Genomic DNA, 21,067 nt, shown 5'->3' on the forward strand with positions numbered 1-21,067 from the left:
AGAAGATCAAGAAAAGACTACTTTCACTTGTCCATTTGGCACGTTTGCTTTTCGCAGAGTTTTTTTTAGCTTATGTGGTGCACCTGCCACTTTTCAGAGATGCATGATGGTTATATTCTCTGATATGATTGGAAATAATGTCGAAGTGTTCATGGACTACTTCTCCGTCTTTGGACATTCGTTTGATGAATGTTTAAATAATCTCCGTTCGGTGCTCAAAAGGTGTGTGGAAACTAATTTGGTGCTCAATTGGGAAAAATGTCACTTCATGGTGCAACAAGGCATCATTCTTGGGCATAAAGTCCCTAGCAAAGGCCTTGAGGTGGATAAATCCAAGGTGGGGGTCATTGAAAATCTTCCGCCACCTATTTTTGTTAAAGGAATCCGTAGTTTTCTTGGTCATGCGGGTTTTTATCGGCGTTTCATCAAGGACTTCTCTAAGTTATCTAAGCCGTTGTGCAACTTGCTCGAGAAAGATGTGTCTTTCAAATTTGATGATGAATGTTTGGCAGCATTCGAGACTCTCAAGAAGATTTTAATAACTGCACCAGTTATTACGGCACCTGATTGGACAGAACCTTTTGAGATGATGTGCGATGCAAGTGATTATGCAGTGGGAGCAGTTCTTGGGTAGCGCAAGAATAATATCTTTCATGTGGTCTACTATGATAGTAAGACGCTAAATGGAGCTCAAATGAACTACACCACTACTGAGAAGGAGCTCTTGGCTATAGTTTTTGGTTTCGAAAAATTTCGATTTTATCTACTTGGGACAAAGGTGACAGTATTCACTGATCACGCTGCCATTCACTATCTGGTCTCAAAGAAGGATTCGAAGCCTAGACTTATTCATTGGGTGCTCTTGCTACAGGAATTTGAGTTAGAGATCAAGGATTGAAAATGTACTGAAAATCAAGTAGCTGACATCTCTCTAGATTGGAGAATTCCGATTCTACTTCACATGATAAGACATTGATCAACGAATCTTTTCCGGATGAGCAGTTATTCGCAGTTCAAGAGAAAGATCCATGGTTCGCAGACATTGTGAACTATCTTGTCAGCAATATAATGTCTCCTAATATGAATGCGGCTCAAAAGAAGAAGTTTATGCATGAGGTGAAGTGGTACATGTGGGATGAACCATATTTGTTTAGACAAGGAGCTGACCAGATCATCAGGAGATGCATCCCATTCTGTGAGACGGAGGGGATATTACGAGACTCTCATTCCACAGTTTATGGTGGATATTATGGTGGTGAAAAGACTGCAGCTCGTATTCTTCAAGCAGGTTTTTTCTGGCCTACGTTTTTTAAGGATGCACATCAGTTCGTTTTAAGGTGTGATCGTTGCCAAAGAGTTGGGAATCTTACTAGAAAGGATGATATGCCTTTAAATGTGATGCTTGAAGCTGAGGTCTTCGATGTTTGAGGAATCGATTTCATAGGACCATTTATCTCATCCTGCAATAATCAGTACATCTTGCTGGCAGTCGATTATGTCTCGAAATGGGTAGAAGTCAAGGCTCTACCGACGAATGATGCAAAGGTAGTGTTGAGTTTTCTTCATAAGCAGATATTCACAAGGTTTGGAACGCCACGAGTTATCATAAGTGATGAGGGGTCGCATTTCTGCAATCGTAAGTTCACTTCTATGATGCAGCGCTATAATGTAAATCATCGTATTGCTACTACCTATCATCCGCAAACTAATGGTCAAGCTGAAGTGTCTAATAGAGAGATCAAGCGCATTCTAGAGAAAGTTGTTTGTCCGTCAAGGAAAGATTGGTCTTTGAAGCTCGATGAAGCTGTTTGGGCTTATAGAACATCATACAAGACTCCACTTGGGATGTCCCCGTTTCAACTTGTCTATGGTAAGGGATGTCATTTACCTGCGGAGCTTGAGCATAAGGCTTATTGGGCATTGAAGAAGTTAAACCTTGATCTAGATGTAGCTAGGAAGAAGCGAATGCTTCAGTTAAATAAACTTGATGAATTTCGACTTCAAGCGTACGAGAACAACAAAATGTACAAGGAAAAAGTAAAAAGGTGGCACGATAAGAAGCTATCTCTAAGTCATTTGTGCCGGGGAAATAAGTTCTTTTATTTAATTCTCGTCTCCGACTTTTTCCTGGAAAGTTAAAATCAAGGTGGTCTGGACCATTTATCGTCAAAACTGTGTTTCCACATGGAGCGGTGGAGATTTTTGAGAACGATTCGGGCCAAGCATTCAAAGTAAATAGTCAGAGATTGAAGCACTATTATGGGGATACGGCAAACCAGGAAGTGGTTAGTGCCGTTTTATTGTCAACTTGATCGAACTACTCTACGTCAAGCTAATGACGTAAAAGAAGCGCTTCTTGGGAGGCAACCCAAGATATGAGACCATAGGAACCCTTAGAATTAGGTATTCTATCCAAAACCCAAAAACATCAGAAAAAGTTGGCTGAAAAAATATTTTTTCCAGGAACCTTGCAGGGTTCCAGGTGGCCGCTTGCTGTCAGGCGCCCGCCTGCTGGTTCCAGGTGACCGCCTGCGGACCAAAATTTTGAAAAATTCGTTTCAGCCTTAAAAAAACAGAAAAATCAAAAACACAAAACCACAAAACCACATCACAACAAACCCCATTACCCACGAATTCTCCCTACAAATTAGCCATTATCCCACTCCTAATCTAATTCTAACCCTAATCTTACCCTATATATACACACAACCTCTCCATATACACTCCCATATATTTTCAACTTACAAACCCTTTCCTACACACAAAACACAACTCTACAACTCTTATTCTCAGTTTCAATGGCCCCAAAGAGATCTCGAACTATCGATAGCAACAACACCATTCCGACTGCTGATTCTTCAAGGGGCTGCTGCGAGGCCCCGATTGGTGGATAGGGATGCTGAGGAGGAGTATGCTAGGCTTCTGACTAAGCCGATTCTGAAGGAGAGGGGATTTTTGCCATCGGGAAGGGATGGTGAGTTATTGTCGATGATTGCAGAGAAGGGTTGGATTACTTTTTGCGAGTCACTTGAGGCGGTCCCGATGGGTGTTGTTCGCGAGTTCTATACGAACACCAAGGCCGACAAGAATGGGTATTCTGTTGTTCGTGGGCTTACTATTGATTATCAGCCCGAGGCGATTCACCGTGTTATTGGGCAGCGATAAAGGAAGCCCCGGGAGGAGAATTAGAATGAGAAGACCCCTGAGGATTTCGACTCGGATTTGATTATTGCTACTCTCTGTCAGTCGGGCACGGTGTGGAAGTTTAAGATGGGATCTAACGAGTATCGTTCTTTTCCGGCTGTTGTGATGAACAGGTATGCCCGTGCATGGAATGCCTTTATTTGTGCTAATATTTTGCCTTCTTCGCATGCACATGAGGTTACAGTTGAGAGAGCCAGGTTGTTGTGGGAGATTTTGAATGAGGAGTATTATGTGGACCTTGGTGAGTTCATCTACCAAGGGATTTTGAAGTTTTTGAGGGGGAGGACGCATTACAACATCCCTTATGCCTCTATTGTCATGAAGCTGTGCAAGGCAGTTGGAGTCCACTGGCCTTCTTATGAGCAGCTGCAGATGCCAACCGCTCCTATTGATTCATCGACGTTAAATGCGATGCAGGAGTGGACAGGTGGAGAGCCTGAGGAGTATGGTTTGGATATCATCTCCCAAGAGGACGTCCAGCAGCTGGTGCTACGATGGCTAGGCCCAGTCAGGCTCATGGTGAGGCAGGTTCTTCTAGAGCCCAGGGAGGTGATGGTTCAGGGATGGCTGATGTCCAGTACATGAGGCTCTAGGAGGATGCATGCGATGTATGAGTCGCAGAGTAGGTTTGCACAGGAGCTCACCCTAGTACTTGGGACTGCTTTCAGAGGCCTTGGAGCTGACATCCAGTGGCCCATTTTTGGTGAGCACTCTGCTTATCCGCCTCCTGACACTCCACCTTCTGAGGGTGATGATGATGATGATTTCTCTGAGTAGGTATACCCTGTGTTCCTTTCTTTTACCTTTACTGGGGATAGTGAAGATTTTAAGTTTGGGGGTGGTAGTTAAGGAACATATTTGTGTGTGTGTCATGTATTTGCATATTCATGATAGTTTAGTTCATATAGTTGCATATTTTTTGCTATATAGTTTTTTTTATTTTATAGCTTTATTTATCATGTCATATAGCTTATGCATATACCATGATCCCTTTGTGTTGCTTTACCAATTAATATGTGATATTGATGCGAGTATAGTGATAGCGTTAGAGTGATGTTGAATCTTGTTAGGTTGACATGCATGCTAGAAACACTTGTAATTTCTCTAAGTCTTAGAGTATGCTTAAGGACTAGATTTTTGTCATGGTTTGATGGTTTTTGAGGTTAATCTATTTCTTATGCTTAGAATATATGATAGGCTCTTAATGATAAAAGGCATGAAAAGATAGAATTGGAGTAAAAATTGGAATTCATTGCTAGTTGTGGCTAGGCGTCAAATGGCTAGTAGCCGGCTCATATTGTATGCGAGTAGTCTAGGGTTGAGTAAGATGGAGCGAAACGCACTTGCTCAGAAATTGAAAAAAAAGAAAAAAAAAGGAAAAAAGAAAAAAAATATGGTTTAATGCATAATTGATCACGAGTGAGCTCTTTGGTATTCGAGTTATTAAGTTCTTAGGGGACTTTGTGCCTAGTGACCTAAGGCTTTTATAGTCTAGGATCCACTAACCTAACGCTCGCTAAATGGGTACCATTGCATAAGTCTTTTGTGGATCTCACTCATTGCACGATCAAATAAGCATTTATTTATTGTGTTGAATAAAAGCATGATTTCGTAATAAACTCCAGTGATCTTGAAGTGTTATAAGTCATTTTGTGTCTAAAATATATTCTTCATATAATCTTGTGATTGCCTTGAGGATAATTGAGTTATGATAATTGATCTAGTTTCGAAGTATATTTGTTACGCATTCGCACACACCACGTTTCTAGTTGTATGTTAGCTTGCGTGATTTGATTGATCTTTAGTCGCCTAATTACATTTGTTGAGATGTCATGTGTTGGTTGGTTTAGTCATTGCGATGGGGATCGCTGCATTTCATTTAGTTTGCATTCATGCATGTTTTTATTTTATTTTTGAGTTTGTGACGCTTGAGGACAAACATCGATTTAAGTTTGGAGGTGTGATAAGTGGCATTTTATACCACTTAGAACGTCTTATAATGGCTTGAATTGATGTCTTGAAATCAAGTATTTTTGTGTATTTGATGCATTTTTCTAGTGTTTTTACATTTCAGGGTATAACTTGTGTAATTAGGGAGATTTCATCATAATAAGCCTAGGGAAGTACTGGGAATCAGTTGCGGGTAGTTGTGCGAACAAATCAGCAAAATCAGAAGAGAAGAAGTGGAATTTTCCAGAAACTGTGCAGGCGCCCGCCTGGAGCTTGCAGGCGACCGCCTGGAGAGCAGGCGCCCGCGTGGGAATGGAGGCGGCCGCTTGGGGTCGTAATTTTAGAATCTGGATTTTCTAATATGACTTCTATTGGGCTTCTGACGGCGCTGTCTCTTGTGGACTCTTATATAAGCAATCCTGGGAGACGTTTCACAACAACAAGTGACAAGCAAGGAGCAAGGAGAGAAGATTAAGAAGGCCGTTTTAGCACACCAGAATGAAGAAGAGGGAGCATACGTTATCTTGTGATTCTTTTATTCGTTGTAATAATGGATGCTAGTTTTCTTTACTTTGAACCTTAATACTCTTGTGACGTACTCTGATTTTATTAAGTATTTTTATTAGTTTATATCGTTATGTTATTATCATGTTTTTATATGAACCCATGGTGACGATGAGTTCTATCATGGGTTAATCGTGATCATGGGGTCGTAGCGGATTTACTATGGATTTCTTTAGTTAATTATTTAATACCTTGATATGTGATAATTGTATGATATCTAGCATAGGTTGTGCTTATTCGTCTTATGTGCGTCGCGGACATATAAGCTAGCCTGTTAATCTCTTGTGAAGCGACAGTGAATCTTGAGATTTAGAACTTGCCATGCTAGCATAGGTTCATGTATTGTATGCATGATTAGTGGGTAACTCTAACCGTTTTACTTGCCCTGTGTAATCATAATGAATAACTTGCGCTTAAATCGTTATGTTGTCAAATTCTGTAGACATATAGGGTCTCAACATAATTGATGCATATTCAACTTTTGTCTTAATTGTGGATGCTTGGTAGAATGGTAATTGTGCAACGAAAGTTGGCTTTTATCAGTTTCGTGTTGTTCGATATCATCAACGTTACATGCTAAGGGTAATAACAATAACTATTGAATGAAGTAGTAATTAAGTTATGATCTCATGTGTGTTTAATATTGTGAATTCAAGTGTTAATTTAAGTATTTAATTCTCGTAGTTAATAATTAGTTAATCAACCTTAAGTGTTATTGTCTTGACATTGAGAAGTAATCGTACATTGGTGAGTAAGTGTTAATTAAATATAATTAATCAGAGTCTCTGTGGGAACGAACTAGAAATAATTCTATATTACTTGCGAACGCATATACTTGCGTGAATTATTAGCGCATGCTTTGTGCATAACAGTGTGGTAGCATCAACTTTTTTAAAGAAAGATAAGTTAGATGTTATTAGCGACATATTTTTTCACAACTTTTTTTGATTTTTTATTAATTTTAAGTTTTAAAAATATTTTTTTAAATGTTAATCTAACTTAAAATATAAGAATTAAGATAATTATATTTAAAAATGATTTATTTTAGTCCATTTAAGTAAAAATAATTCTGAATTATAAGTAAAATTATCGGAACACTTATATAACTAATAAGCATTCATCAACTTATCACTTATAAATCACTTATTCAGTTTAAATAATAAGTTAATTAAATTTCCGAAATGGGAATTTGTCTTAAGAACTCACTTAATTTTAGATAATTTTTATAATTATTTTAAATTGATAAGTAAAAATGTATGCAAATAGAAATAGTTTATTTGTTTTGTTATATATTTTGAATTTAATTTCTAGAAATCCAGACATGATAAAGGCTCTGTTCTAAAATTACTGATTTTTCGATAAATTACACCATTAATCGTTTTGATGTGTTTTGCCGATTTGATTTTATAATCCGATTAATCACAATTTTTTTCTTAAATTAATATATTTAATTTAATAAATTTAATATTTTGTATTTTATTAAACATATTCAATTAGTTTTCCCATTAAACATTCGGAGTAATTACCGATTACGATTAATGAGTATTTATCGTATAATACCGAACCCGTTTTTCAGAACACCGAATACATGGGTAAAATTGGACCGGGCACAAGTCCTCGAATATTAAATGGGTGAAAGATAAATTTGGCCTATTTTTATATAAAATTAATAAAAACACCAATTTCTGAAAACTTGACCAACTTTAGCCGTTGGATCAGGAGTATCTTATACAAATTGGGATACCTAATTAACAATAAAGTATTCAATCGACCAAAATTAATTAAGAAAGGGCTATTTTGATTATTTTTTAAAAAAAATTAATTATTTTTGTCATTTTTTCAAATGGGACGGGGCACAAATCCTCGAATATTATAATCCTTGAAATAAAAAAATGTACTTGCGGAGCTAGGGTTTTACAGTGTAAAACAAGATACAAGGCAATTTGTATGTATAATCGCAAAAGCTTCTTCTTCAATTCACCCAGCTAAGCTTTCAACAAGGTACAATTCATCTCCTATATCTAATACTTCATAGAAAAAAAAGTATTCATAAACTCAGCTCTACATATTACTTTTTTGGATTCTTGAATTTGCAAAATGAGGTATTTTTTAAGAAAAAGATTGCATTTTGATTCAATCCTGAGAAACCCATTTCATATTTATCCCCAAAACTTGCTTGATTCTATGAATAATGTTCTTAAACCCCACCAAAACCCATGTTTTCAACAACCTAGGGTTTCAAGAATTAGGCCCTTTTCTGCCCAACCCAATAAATTTCCTGAATATGAAATGCCAACTGTAACGTGGGGTGTCGTTCAAGGGCGTAAAGAAAAGCTTGTTTCTCGGGTTATAGTTTGCGATTACTTGAAGGGTATAGGTATTATTCCTGATGAGTTGGAGCAGTTAGAGTTGCCTTCTACTGTTGATGTTATGCGTGAACGCGTTGAGTTCTTGCAAAAGATTGGTTTGACGGTTGATGATATTAATGAGTATCCATTGATGCTTGGTTGTAGTGTTCGCAAAAATATTATTCCGGTATTGGGGTATTTGGAAAAGGTTGGGATTCAAAGACAGAAACTTGGGGAGTTTATTAAGAATTATCCGCAAGTTCTTCATGCTAGCGTTGTTGTTGAGCTTGTTCCGATTGTTAAGTTTTTAAGGGGGCTTGATGTGGAGAAGCAAGATATTGGTTATGTACTTATGAAGTATCCGGAATTGTTGGGGTTTAAACCGGAAGGGACGATGAGTACGTCAGTTGCGTATTTAGTTAGTATTGGAGTTAATCCAAGAGATATTGGACCTATGGTAACACAATATCCATACTTTTTGGGAATGAGAGTTGGTATGATGATTAAGCCTCTTGTGGATTATTTGGTCTCGCTAGGTTTGCCTAAGAAAGTGTTAGCAAGGATGTTTGAGAAGCGGGCTTATATACTTGGTTATGATCTTGAGGACACGGTCAAACCAAATGTAGATTGTTTGATCAGTTTTGGAATTCGAAAGGAAGCTCTTCCTTCTGTTATTGCTCAGTACCCGCAAATTCTTGGGCTGCCCTTGAAAGCTAAACTGTCTTCACAACTATATTTCTTTAACTTGAAGCTCAAGATCGATCCAGAAGGGTTTGCTCGTGTCATTGAGAGGATGCCCCAGATTGTCAGCCTTAATCAAAGTGTCATCATGAAACCTGTTGAGTTCTTACTTGGAAGAGGTATCTCTACTGAAGATGTGGCTAAAATGGTGGTAAAATGCCCTCAAGTGCTTGCTTCACAAGTTGGTCTTATGAAAAACAGTTTCTACTTTTTTAAGAGTGAAACAGGGAGGCCATTGAGAGAGCTTGTGGACTTCCCCGAGTACTTTACTTATAGCTTGGAATCAAGAATCAAACCAAGGTATCTTAGATTGAAAAGCAAAGGGATTAGATGCTCTTTGGGTTGGTTCCTTAACTGCAGTGATCAGCGATTCGAAGAAAGGCTGCAGGCAGATTATATTGAGGCAGAGAGTGCTGGTCCATCATTTCACATGGGCGGGATATTGGAATTACCTGGATGTGACATTGTATCCGAGGATGATGATGAGAGTGATGATGAAATACTTTATCGTCGCACTGTTTCTCTGTAATAATCTACCTTATAAATCTTTGAAAATTATTGATTTTGTTCAGTTTTCTGATTTTATTGAGAAGCCTTATGCTCTTCAAAAAAAGTACTTGCTTCTTGTATATCTTGTTTGTGCTCTGGGGCTAGTAGCACCAGGATTCGCCAGATTGCTCCATAAATTCTTGTATATTATTGAAACCGAAAGTGCCAATCACAGTATTATGAAGGATGGAGTCTTTACAAAGCAGGGATGTCAAAGCCATTGCGGAAACCTGACTGTACTGTATAGGTATTAGATCAGAAGGTCCCAATGGTCCTGATTGCTCCATAAATTCTTGGTATGATGTTACCTGTTATACTACATTTAACCCTCACAATGCCTTTATAAAAAGATGGTAACTTTGAGATTTTTAATATATTAGACAAATAACACCTCAGACACATTTATGCATTAGTTAATGTACACAACACCACATACACGTATTATAATGCAATTGTTTTCACCATTGTTGGTTATAATGAGCGTGGAAACATTTACCAGGCTAGATATGACTTTCTGCCTAAAGGATGCAGTAGCACGTGTCACAATGCGGAGGAAGTCCCTAACAACTAGTGCTTTGGCATTGGTTGTTGCCAAGTATCAGTTACTGTTCTCAAGTACTTTGAAGTGTTCTTAGGTACATATAACAACCATACAAATAAACCTCATCTTACAACCCTTGCGGCTATACGTTTTTGGGTTAAAGAACAAGTTTAATTTTCGTGGCCCTATAGTACTCGATTGGGTGGTTGATGAGAACAAAACATGTGCTGAAGCAGCTCAAGACTCTGATCTTTTGCTTGCAGATATGCAAATAGCTCTTGTATTGATTTAGGTAAAAGTTCAGGTGGCGATTGCTGCAGCTGTAAACAAGGGTACAAGGGTAATCCATATCTTAGCCCAGGATGCAAAGGTAAATCCTATTCTTCTTTTTATTCATCTGCAAATAATATTAATGGCAGAATTTTAGTACTTAATCTAATGTCGTATAAATCACTACTTTCCTAGATACGGATGAATGTGCAGATCCAACCAAGAATGATTGTGAGAAGACTGCATTAATATTCCAGGGAATTAAAAATGTTCTTGCCCACCTGTTTATGAAGGTGATGGAAGAAAAGATGGCAGTGGTTGTGTTGCCAAAAGGTACAAATCCCCAGTGATGAAGTTAAGTTAGGTAAAAATCCTTCACAAGTCAGAAATTGCATATGTCCATATATATAGTGGTTGAACATATTTTCCTCAGGTAATAACGTGTATTATTTGGAATAAATTCTGACATCCAGATAATACCATGATATAATAAAAGCCATATGAAAACAATGTAGAAATCCTTGTGATTAACTATTGTGCAGATACGTAATTAAAAAAAATTGAAAAATGATAAAGATTATTTATTTCCCAAATTATTATCGGCTGCATGCAGGTATGTCATTCGGTTGCATCTCCTTAATCGTTGGAACTAATTGGTTAATGGTTATACTGTATCATCGAGAAAAGAAAACACGATCAAATTAAGAAAGAATTTCTTTCAGCAAAACGGTGGTCTCCTGTTAAAACAACAAAGTATTTCAAAGGAGGGTCTTAAAGTCAAGTCAACAAACCTTTTCACAGATGAAGAACTGAAGAAAGCAGCAAATAACTATGCATCTCATAGGATCTTTGGACAAGGTGGTTATGGTATAGTGTTCAAAGGAATTTTACCTGATCAACGTGTAGTTGCTATCAAAAGGTCTTATAACGGAGACGAGTCAAATAGAGCAATTTATCAAGAGATGGTGATTTTTACCCAAGATAATCACAGAAATGTAGTTAAACTTCTAGGATGGTTGTTTAGAGTGTGAAGTACGTCCGTTGGTTTATGAGTTTGTCTCTAATGGTACCTTACATGATCATTCAACAATCAAGATGGAGGCATGTCATGGTTGTCCTGGGAAAATCAGCTGAGATTTCCTGCTGAATCTTCCGGGGCCCTTGCATATCTTTACTCGGCAGCTTCCATACCCATCATTCATAGATATGTCAAGTTGGCTGACATTTTACTGGATGATCATTATGTGGCCAAAATTTTAGACTTTGGAGCATGGAAGCTTGTACCCTTGGATCAAACCCAAGTCAGTACATTAGTCCAAGGAACCTTCCTTGGGGTACTTGGACCCTAAATACTTCCACACTGACCAATTGACTGACAAAAATGATCTTTATATTTTTGGAGTGGTCCTTGCAGAGCTCTTAACCGGTAGAAAACCACTTTGCATAGAAAGAGCTCCCGAGGACTGAAAGCTACACATTTTATTACCTCTGTGAAACAAAATCGTTTTCCGGATTTTAGACCCTCGAGTGATGAAGGGATACTAGAGCAACTTGAAACTGCTGCTCAACTTGTTAAGAGGTGTCTTGGCCTAAATTGTGAAGAAAGAACTGTCATGAAGGAAGTTGCAACGGAAATAGAAACTTTTAAATATATATACAAAATATCCTTGGGCAAATCAACAGCGCACCGCTAGCTTAATTGGGCAGTAGTGAGATTCAGCAGTCAGATCTTTATGAAATTCAACCAAGTTGTTACAATTATTTTGGGAATGACCGGAAACAGTTTAGCTCAGGTACTCCTATTAATTTTTTGCACTCGCCAACCAGCCCTCGTTGAGACATCTCAAGTTGGGTGAATTGTGTAATTTACATAGTAAGTTCATGTGTTCATGTCTTCTGATATGTATATGATTTAGTTTATAATACACTGTTCGCTATATCATGTTATGCATATGTATTTGATCAAAAAGTGAAGTAGTTTCAAATAATTGGCTTGTTATCTGAGAATTTCATAGAGTACAGAAATCAAACTTATTAATGTCAAATTCATTCAACCCATAAAAAAATCTAAAAACAAAAACATTTTATTCTTGCAATTTTCTGTTTAACCTCCCAAATTAATAATAACTTAATAGATAACTAATGTAATTTAAATATTTTAGTTGTAAAGGTGAGAATGTAATGAAAAACACGGCAGTAAAATATAAATTTCAACTTGTCTGAAAGTGAAATGTAAGAATGATATATATGAATACACTTGTTTTAGTTGCAAGTTGAATATGAATGAAATGTGAACATATGATTCGCACCAAATCTCAACTGATTTATAAAAATCCATCTTAGTATCTAAAATAGTTGGACTTCCTTCCTCTTTGTATCCTTTCTCTAATCTCTCCGGTTGTTCAACTGTATTGGAACCATAATATTGGAAAATCTAAAGTATGCTTACTAGAATAGTACTATAACTGAATATTGTATGTTGTATACATGATACATGTCAAATAACTCCATCTGTTTCCTCTCTGTATCCTTCTCTTATCTCCAAACTAACTCTATCATAACTAAATTAAAGGAAAATCTGAAGTTTCGCTTCCACTAAGCAACCAGATGCACAATTCGAGTGGTGTGATAGTGTTTTAACTAACAATCCAATCTTTTCACCAAGTGTACTACAACAGAAGGCCAAGGGCATTTCTTCCGAGCTAGCTTGCATGAACTTAAAAGATCTCAGGTTCTGTTTGTGCCCAAAAAACACCATGCATGGTTCCACAATTCTTGACAAGAGTTATTTGGGAGGCAGGTATTGTAAAGGCTGTGAATGACACTTACAATGAAAGGGGAAAACAAAGCTTATCTGAAGCATACTACCAACATCCAACCCAAAGGAGTTGTTGATCTGTGAGAAGGGTAGATGATAACTTATTGTAATATCTTTAATATTAGCCTATACTGCATATTCACAAGTAACAAACTCTCTTCTTTCATCCTCCTAATCCAATCAGATTTAGTTTTAAATGAAGAGTGCGCGACAGGAGACTCTCCAGAAGCAGCCTATACCAATGTTGTGCAACAGATATTTCTAGCCTGGAATTTGAGGACAATTGTATGGTAAGGCTTAATCATCAGAAGTCTTCCCGAGAACAATACAACTACTCATTGCTGCATGTTGATTGTTCTTCATATGCATCTAGATTAGTCATGTTGACATAATCTCCGGCAGTTCTAGCACATATCTGGTATATTTCCAACTAGAACAACGTATATGGTGAATCTCCAACTGCAGTTGTAGCATATATATGGTGAATCCCCCAACTACAACAACGGCATCTTATTGATAGCTGGTTCAACTTAAGTTGAAACAGGATCAGGATCAACGTCGAAAAAGTCCAATTCTAAAGTTGGATCGATTCTGGCCAAGACAACATCTAGCATTGCACTTAACAAAAACTACTGCAAAGGATAGATTAGGGCATTTGCAGGTCAATTCTATCTGATATTCATAAACCAATTTCACTCTTGCTTTTTCAACTTCTTATTTTAATATTGTATAATTCTAAAACAGAGTGCACTTTGTAAAATCAGTTCCTCTCTCACATTACATTTGAGAGAGAGTAGGATGTACATATAATTAAACTTTACTAAGAGTTTTTGTTGGCCTTAACAATGTTTCATCTATTATAATAAAAAAGAAAACCATAGGGCATCCCATTCAAACTAGGTAATACAGAAGGATAATCAAAATACAAAGAAAGAAAATACAACCGAAAAAGAAAATCTAAAAACACCACAATCTCTAAAGAGTTTATTTCCAAGGCTAAATATGATAAACTTTGCTTTCCATCTTTCACGACAAAGCAATCAGGAGGATAATCAAAATACAAGGAAAAGAAAACGCAATAAAAGTAATGAAAACCAAAAACAACACGATCTCTCGAGACATTTACCATCATGGATCTGCCCACATTTAACAATGATTACACGTTTAGTAGTCCCTCCGCGACCATCACCAACACGTCCATTCCATGCAATATTTTCCCAAACACCGTATCATCCCACCACCGGTACTCTCGAAAACCAATGTTGAACCACCGACAACCTTTGTTGAAGAACAAATCTCCACGACTATGAACGAATCGTCTGTCCACCCATATATAGAGGACGCTAATACTCGTTCCTTTGTAGCACAAGGCCTTACCTTTCTTTCCTATACCATTCTCGCCTGTGCAGAGTGCCCCAAAATACTCCGTAGCCTTTGGACTGGTGTCAGCAAAAAGTTCAAAAATCATGCGACCTGCATGTACACCACCGATCTCTATGTCTAAGAAAACCCTAGGGTTTCGATCATACATTACATCACACAGAACCTTGGGCTGTCCCATTTTAAACAAACACTAATATTGTAATCTGAATTTCAAAGTAAAACCATCAAATCCGCTTTAAATACCATTTAAGTAGTAATCCATATATCCTTTTTACTACAGCGTTTGCCGTGTAGATTTTTGTTTATACAAAACAGTTTAGAATCTTTTTTGTGGGCTGCAAATTTATCTTTTTAAATCAAATAATGGGCCTTGGCCTTTGGTTCGTGCGGGGAACCGAATGAAATCAATCTGGAAATGGAAATGAGGAGGAAAGAGTGATCATGAATTGCTTTATCCCTTCGGTTATCATTCAGAAACTAAATGAAAATTGAATAAAACTAAACCAGACGGTATATCCCGCTTAATATAGGGTCTGAGAAGATTAAAATATATGCAGTGTCCCCTTATTCTGAAAGAATAAAAAGATTGTTTTCCAAAGATTCTCGCCTTGTGTGTGCAGGTAAAAATACATAAAAAAGTGAGATGAACAATATAATATATATACAAAAATCAATACCTATTTGAAATAAACCAAAATATGATCACTTAAATTGAAAAAATTTGAAACAAATCTTAACTCGTGATATTATTCACACACGATTTACCTAAAATCCACTTTAAAATTGGTAATGGTGAATAAATACAAATCTCATACAATTTCCAGAGCCATGTGAATGTAAAATTGAATCAGATCAAGGAGATGTGCCTTCATAAATATTGGATGGAAAATAGTTTGTAGACGGTTTGTATCCTCTTCCCAAACTTTCTTAACCGATCTTTGTATTTGTCTTGCACTTGATTCACTGTTCATTGTCCATGAACAAATCGATGTGCAAATTGCGACTAAAAGAACACACGAGAAATTTGGATGTGAAATTTAAATGTCTCCCGATTCTTATATCAAATTGCATTTATCCCCAATGAAATTTTTAACTCCAAATTCTTCTTTCCGATTAAATTTTTGAATGGATTTTTTTGAGAATTCAACAAGATGATCATAGTCGTATTTGTTAAATTGATATGATGTTCTATGTCTGCTTGAATGTGAGGAATTGTGATGGGCTATTCCATGTGCTAAAGTGTGGTTTAATTTATTAAATGGTGTATGTTTCGGGTTTTTCGGAAAATGTGATTTAAATTAAATAGTTAATTTTTTATTTTAAATTTTCTAAAATTATGTAATTTAAAAAAAAAATCCAATTGTATTTATATTTACAACAATATAGTTTATTTACCTTTTAATAGATTAATATAATTTATTAATAAAAAATATTATTAATTTTTTTATTAAATTGAAATATTACATATATTAAAATTATTTTTAGTTTATAAAAAATATATTATATATTAATTTTAATTTATATACATAATCTATATGTTAATATACATTTTAATAATTTAACATATAAATTATAAATGAAAAAAAAATTGAGGAAAGGGAATAAAGGAGTCCCGCAAAAAAATTGGAAGTCCGCTTCTATTTTAGGAGCCCGCCAAAGATTTGGAGCCCAAATTTGATAATATGTAGCAACTAACTTATAAATTGTTGTAAGTATTTTTAACTTTTTTCATTGTTCACACTCAACTGTAATGAATTTGGAAAGCACTGCAGTACATCTAACAATTTATAAAATCTACTGAAAAAGGCAATCTATTGCAACGATTTTTTGACAGTCTCGTTGCGATATCCAATCTATGGCGTAGTGGTTCATGATTTGATGAATGTTGTTTTAACGAGTAAAGGTGACTGATTAAAAGTAATTGTCACTAGATATATTTGGCAATATATCAAACTGGTGATGCTATTTTAATTTGACTCAGAAATATATATCAGTCATTATATATAATGTTATACTAACGAATAATGAGATACTTTTAGAATTATAAACTTTGAAAAGATGGGAATCACAAATAATTTCAACAAACACGTCACGAAAGAGATGTATGATTTGAATTGATTTCGAAAGTGTAATTTATGGTAATTTTAAATGCACTATTGGGGGTAATAAGAGTGTATATTGAGATATATTTAACTATTAGAGCATTTCCAACCATGTGGAACCCTTAACTAAAAATCATTAATACATACTATAAATAAAAAATATAAAGATTATGTAAAAAAAATCCATCTCCAATGGTACATTCCCCTTGTCTATAAATATAGTCAACCTCTTGATGTTGACTATATTTATTGAACCACTACAAACTTGTAAGAAATCTGTAAAAAAAATCTAATCATTTATTACCATATTGAAGATAGATATTCTATTTATAACAACATAAAATTTTAATAACACACTATTTTTAAAATATAGCTAATACTATCGAAGTACAATGTCTTACAGATTCAACAAATTTTACATATTGTCTTACAGGTCCGGTTTAGCCAACCAATTATAGCCAACACCATCGGAGATGCTCTTACCGGTCCTACAAAAGTTGGAAGTCATGAAAGTATTTGACAAACAAGTCAAGTGGGAGATGTTATATTGTTGACTTATTTTGTCTAATAAAAGAAATATAAGAAACACTATATATGACTAAATATATGTGGGAGTTACATGTGTTCATTTCTTTTGTGAATAATGTCTAAAATAAGTTATAATTAAGTCATTAATTATACTGATTATGTATTGATGTTTGGGCAATTACAAAAAGGGGGTGGAGGCTATGTTGGTATTACCTATATATTGTAGTTGAAATTACGAGAAGAAGCATACGGAATAGTAGTAATGATTGCTTAAAATATACCCGGGACCCCCCCCCTCTATCGCAATCAATTTTAACCTTCTTGACAACTAATGAGTTTAATAAATTTTGCATGTTGGTTTTTCTTATAGGGTTATCATCCTAAAATGTATACTGTGATTAAGCATGATGATGATGCAGTTGAACATTATGAACCTGATCATGTTGTCAATGTGTTTGATGATTTTCTTCTACCAAACCTGGGTAACTTGTTCGGTGAGGGAGAGAGAAAGGAGTTTGGTTATGCAAGTATTGAGAATTATGTGGGAGATTTAGAAGGGTGTAAGATAGTGCGTGCTGAAAAGGGTGGAGATATTTATTTTGACATACTTGACAAAGGTAAACAGGAAGACAAGGACAAAAGTGTAAACGAGCACATCAAAGAAAAAAATTGATGATGCTAATAAAGATGAGAACAAAGACGAACATCAAGCTAAACTTGCACTAAAATTGTACTTCGATGATTTTAAGCCGGTAATTGATTTACAACATCATTATGTGAGCTTGACTTAAATTCATATTTCAAATGAGCATTGTTTGGTACTACAATTAATTCAACTATTATTTTCACAATATGTTATTCTTGAAAAGAAGTTCTGCTATAAAATATCAATAAGGTCATTGCCTTTAAAAGTACCCCCACAGAGAGATACACAACAAGCCGACACAATTGTTATTCTAGATGAGAAATCAACGCCAAGTTCTTTTGAAGTGGAGGAGTCTGACGGAGAAGGATGTTTCGGTGCATATCGAGGGTGATGAATGCGAAAAGATCATTTGATTGATTATAATGAGGACTAAGAACTCACGGCAGAATCACTCAATTCAAATTTGAATCACTTATTGTATATATATAATTCTATATAACATCACCATCACCGCCGCAACAATTTCTACCACTCAACTATCATCAGACTACCCCCACCAACATCACCACTAATCTTCACAACCACCAAAACGCCATCATCACCAAAATCAACCCTTCCATCAGAACTAACACCATTAATCTCCCACACCACCGCATATTTTTACAACCACCACTTTTTCCTTTGGGTGGGGGCAAGCAGCTATTTAATCAAAAATCAAATTGCTGAAATTTTAACCACCAAAAAATCACCAAATTAAAATAAAAAATATTGAAAAATTTAACAATTGCATACAGAATCACCAAATATAACAAAACAAATTATTTTTTATAGAGTTCTTCATAACTTGTACATATATTTAATAGAATACGACAAGAAATAGTGACATTCGGATATCATTCTTACATCACTTTCAACAAATTTAGTATCTCATTAGTTTTTTTTAAAAAAAAACTGAAAATAAAATTTCTCCGTCCATATGAGAGATATTATTATGTTTTAAGCAAAATGTGGTGTCCTGAAATTTTTATTTTTCGTGGTATCTCGATTTGGTAGCATCAGCTGCTTGTACTGAGGTCAGCTCTGATGTGAGCAGAGAATAGATCAAACATGTTCAAATTTAAAGTTTTGATTGTTAATTTAGGTTGGTGGTAACTAGAGGCGCGAAAGGCGAAAAATAAATGACCGAAATAATGTTAGTTTGTTAACTCTGACGTCATGGTCAGAGAGGAGTGGATGCGGTGTTCAGAGATGAGGGTGCGACTAGCAGCGTAAATATGGCGATGGAGAAAGACTGTGTCAGTTGAAGTCAGTTAATAATATATGACTGAGATGTAACATTATTTAAAAAACTAGCATAATAACATGTGCGAGTCACGGGTCATTTTCTAGAAATTTTTTATGCATCATGTAATTATAATTTTCTTAATTGTTTTCTTATTTGTAAATGTTGTATAATGTCAAACGTATATCAAATATAAATTGATTATTTATCAATGTGTATTATTTTCATAAAAGAAAATACCAAATTACACAACGTTTCAATATAACTCATTAAGCAATATATATATATATATATATTCTTGTTTGTGTTGTATAATTTGTATTTAATGAATGAATATAAAAAGGGTAGTCAGTGTACGTTTAAAATGAAACGATTATACTTAATCTGTAAAATGTAGTTAGTATGTTTACAAATAAAAAGTTAAAAAAATAACATTTATGTTGAATACAGAATTAACCAAAAAATTTGAATTTTATTTAAATAAACTATATGTACTGGTCTATATTATTACTGATTTCACTACTAACTTACAATTAACTTACTCAATTTAAAAAGATAAATAATGCATAATTGAAGTCAGGATGACTTGCAATCATAATATACAATAATGTAAAATTTATACTATTGTTAATATAAAAGTTGATTTTAATGAAAAATGTTAGTTTTTGAAATTTAACGTACGTATGCATGAAAAAATGTTAGTTTTTTTATTTACACTACGGTTACCAAAGTAACATTAAGTTATATGTGTGTGTGTGAGCATGTAAATTGTCGTATGTTACATTTCTGAGTAAATTACGATGGTTTCAATTGTTTATACGCTAAATATTTGATTTATATACATTTTTAAAGACAAATAATTACTTAAATAATATGCATTTATAATTCTTCAAAAATTTAAATTATATAATAAATAAATTACAATAATTTATATATGGTATTCATATTATCACTGAAAAACAATCTATATCTAGTTTTTATTACGCAACTGAGTATCAATCATGGTTGTAACATAAAAATAAATTATATATTATAAAGACTTGTGATTGATATACATGATTTTTTTTTCAAGGATTCGAATGAAAAAATATAATTATATCGTTATTAAAACCGTTTTTAATTTCCTTTCATTACTACTATAATATTTCTTCATATAATAATTTGATAACATTGTATACTATTCACCTAAAATTAAATATTTTTCAATTTGATAATTTTTTATAAATACCAGTTGAACTGGTTAATTCATTCAGATTATTGAATAATATATATATTTTTTTAAATAGTATAAATACACTGAATCAAATGTTACAATATAGTATAGATATAACTTTTATTTGAATAATTCAAAATATAAAAATAATTCAAAATATTTGTAAATATTATCTTGATCAATAAATATTATTTATCTAGAAGAATTCTTTCTAAAAAGCTAGTTTTTTTAAAGTGAAAAATAAAAAATAAATCAATTTAATATATCATCGTAGTTTTAAAAAATTCCGAGAGATCTCATATCAAATTTCCAATATTTTTAAAATCGGGACAAGTTTCAAAAATAATAATTCGCTACCAGTGAAGTTAGTAATTTTGATATAAATAATCAATTGACTTGATCTTATAAACACCTCAAACACATTAATTTATATTAACATAAGGTATTAAAAAAATTCACATTATTGGTAAGATATTCTCGCCGGATTTGTAATTTAAATTTACTAAACGTAGAATGTGACGATGTTTTTCGGCCGGGTCATGTAGTCAAATTTCGAGTATTTTTTGAAGAATGTGCCAAGTTCTAATTCAAATTGGAATAAAATAAAATGTTTTGACTCATTATAATTCGAGCTCATCTAAATATATATACCATCATAGATTATCTATGTATAAGCGATTTTATTTTCAATATTTTCTTCTAAAATTATATATGCACAATTTAATTACTTTTTATAATAATAAAATATGTTAAAAATATATGAGATACATTTTCAAACTAAAAAAAGATTAATGAATAAGATAATAATTCATTTATATACTATGTCTAATTTTGTATTAATTCTTTAAAATTAACTGTACAAATATTAAAGTAACTATCTTTTTTTTGTATAATTCAAGTAACTATCTTTAAAGTTAAATAAAATATT

At 34.2% G+C, this 21,067-nt stretch overlaps 3 protein-coding genes across 5 annotated transcripts; 2 read left to right on the plus strand and 1 right to left on the minus strand.

The window, feature by feature from the left end:
- The first annotated feature begins 7,613 nt into the window (after window positions 1-7,613).
- LOC141707487 (transcription termination factor MTERF4, chloroplastic) lies at window positions 7,614-12,092 on the plus strand. 3 transcript variants are annotated; one of them, XM_074510678.1, is made up of 5 exons: window positions 7,614-9,652; window positions 9,856-9,991; window positions 10,161-10,267; window positions 10,363-10,531; window positions 10,781-12,092. In XM_074510678.1, exon 1 carries the CDS (start codon window positions 7,816-7,818, stop codon window positions 9,334-9,336), a length of 1,521 nt encoding a protein of 506 aa, XP_074366779.1. In that variant the 5' UTR covers window positions 7,614-7,815; the 3' UTR covers window positions 9,337-9,652; window positions 9,856-9,991; window positions 10,161-10,267; window positions 10,363-10,531; window positions 10,781-12,092. The 3 variants fall into 3 exon arrangements, with proteins under 3 accessions (XP_074366779.1, XP_074366778.1, XP_074366780.1); XM_074510677.1 differs by having other exon boundaries at window positions 9,856-10,267; XM_074510679.1 differs by having other exon boundaries at window positions 9,856-10,267; window positions 10,363-10,500.
- Window positions 9,833-11,198, plus strand: LOC141690392 (wall-associated receptor kinase-like 6). Its single transcript, XM_074495199.1, has 4 exons — window positions 9,833-9,971; window positions 10,190-10,267; window positions 10,363-10,500; window positions 10,855-11,198. Exons 1-4 carry the CDS (start codon window positions 9,833-9,835, stop codon window positions 11,196-11,198), a joined length of 699 nt encoding a protein of 232 aa, XP_074351300.1.
- A 2,049-nt stretch (window positions 12,093-14,141) lies between the features above and the next one.
- On the minus strand, window positions 14,142-14,546 carry LOC141690394 (uncharacterized). Its single transcript, XM_074495201.1, has one exon. It carries the CDS (start codon window positions 14,544-14,546, stop codon window positions 14,142-14,144), a length of 405 nt encoding a protein of 134 aa, XP_074351302.1.
- Between the last annotated feature and the right edge of the window lie 6,521 nt (window positions 14,547-21,067).

The sequence above is a fragment of the Apium graveolens genome, chromosome 2, assembly GCF_009905375.1.
Source record: "Apium graveolens cultivar Ventura chromosome 2, ASM990537v1, whole genome shotgun sequence".
Taxonomy (NCBI): domain Eukaryota; kingdom Viridiplantae; phylum Streptophyta; class Magnoliopsida; order Apiales; family Apiaceae; genus Apium; species Apium graveolens.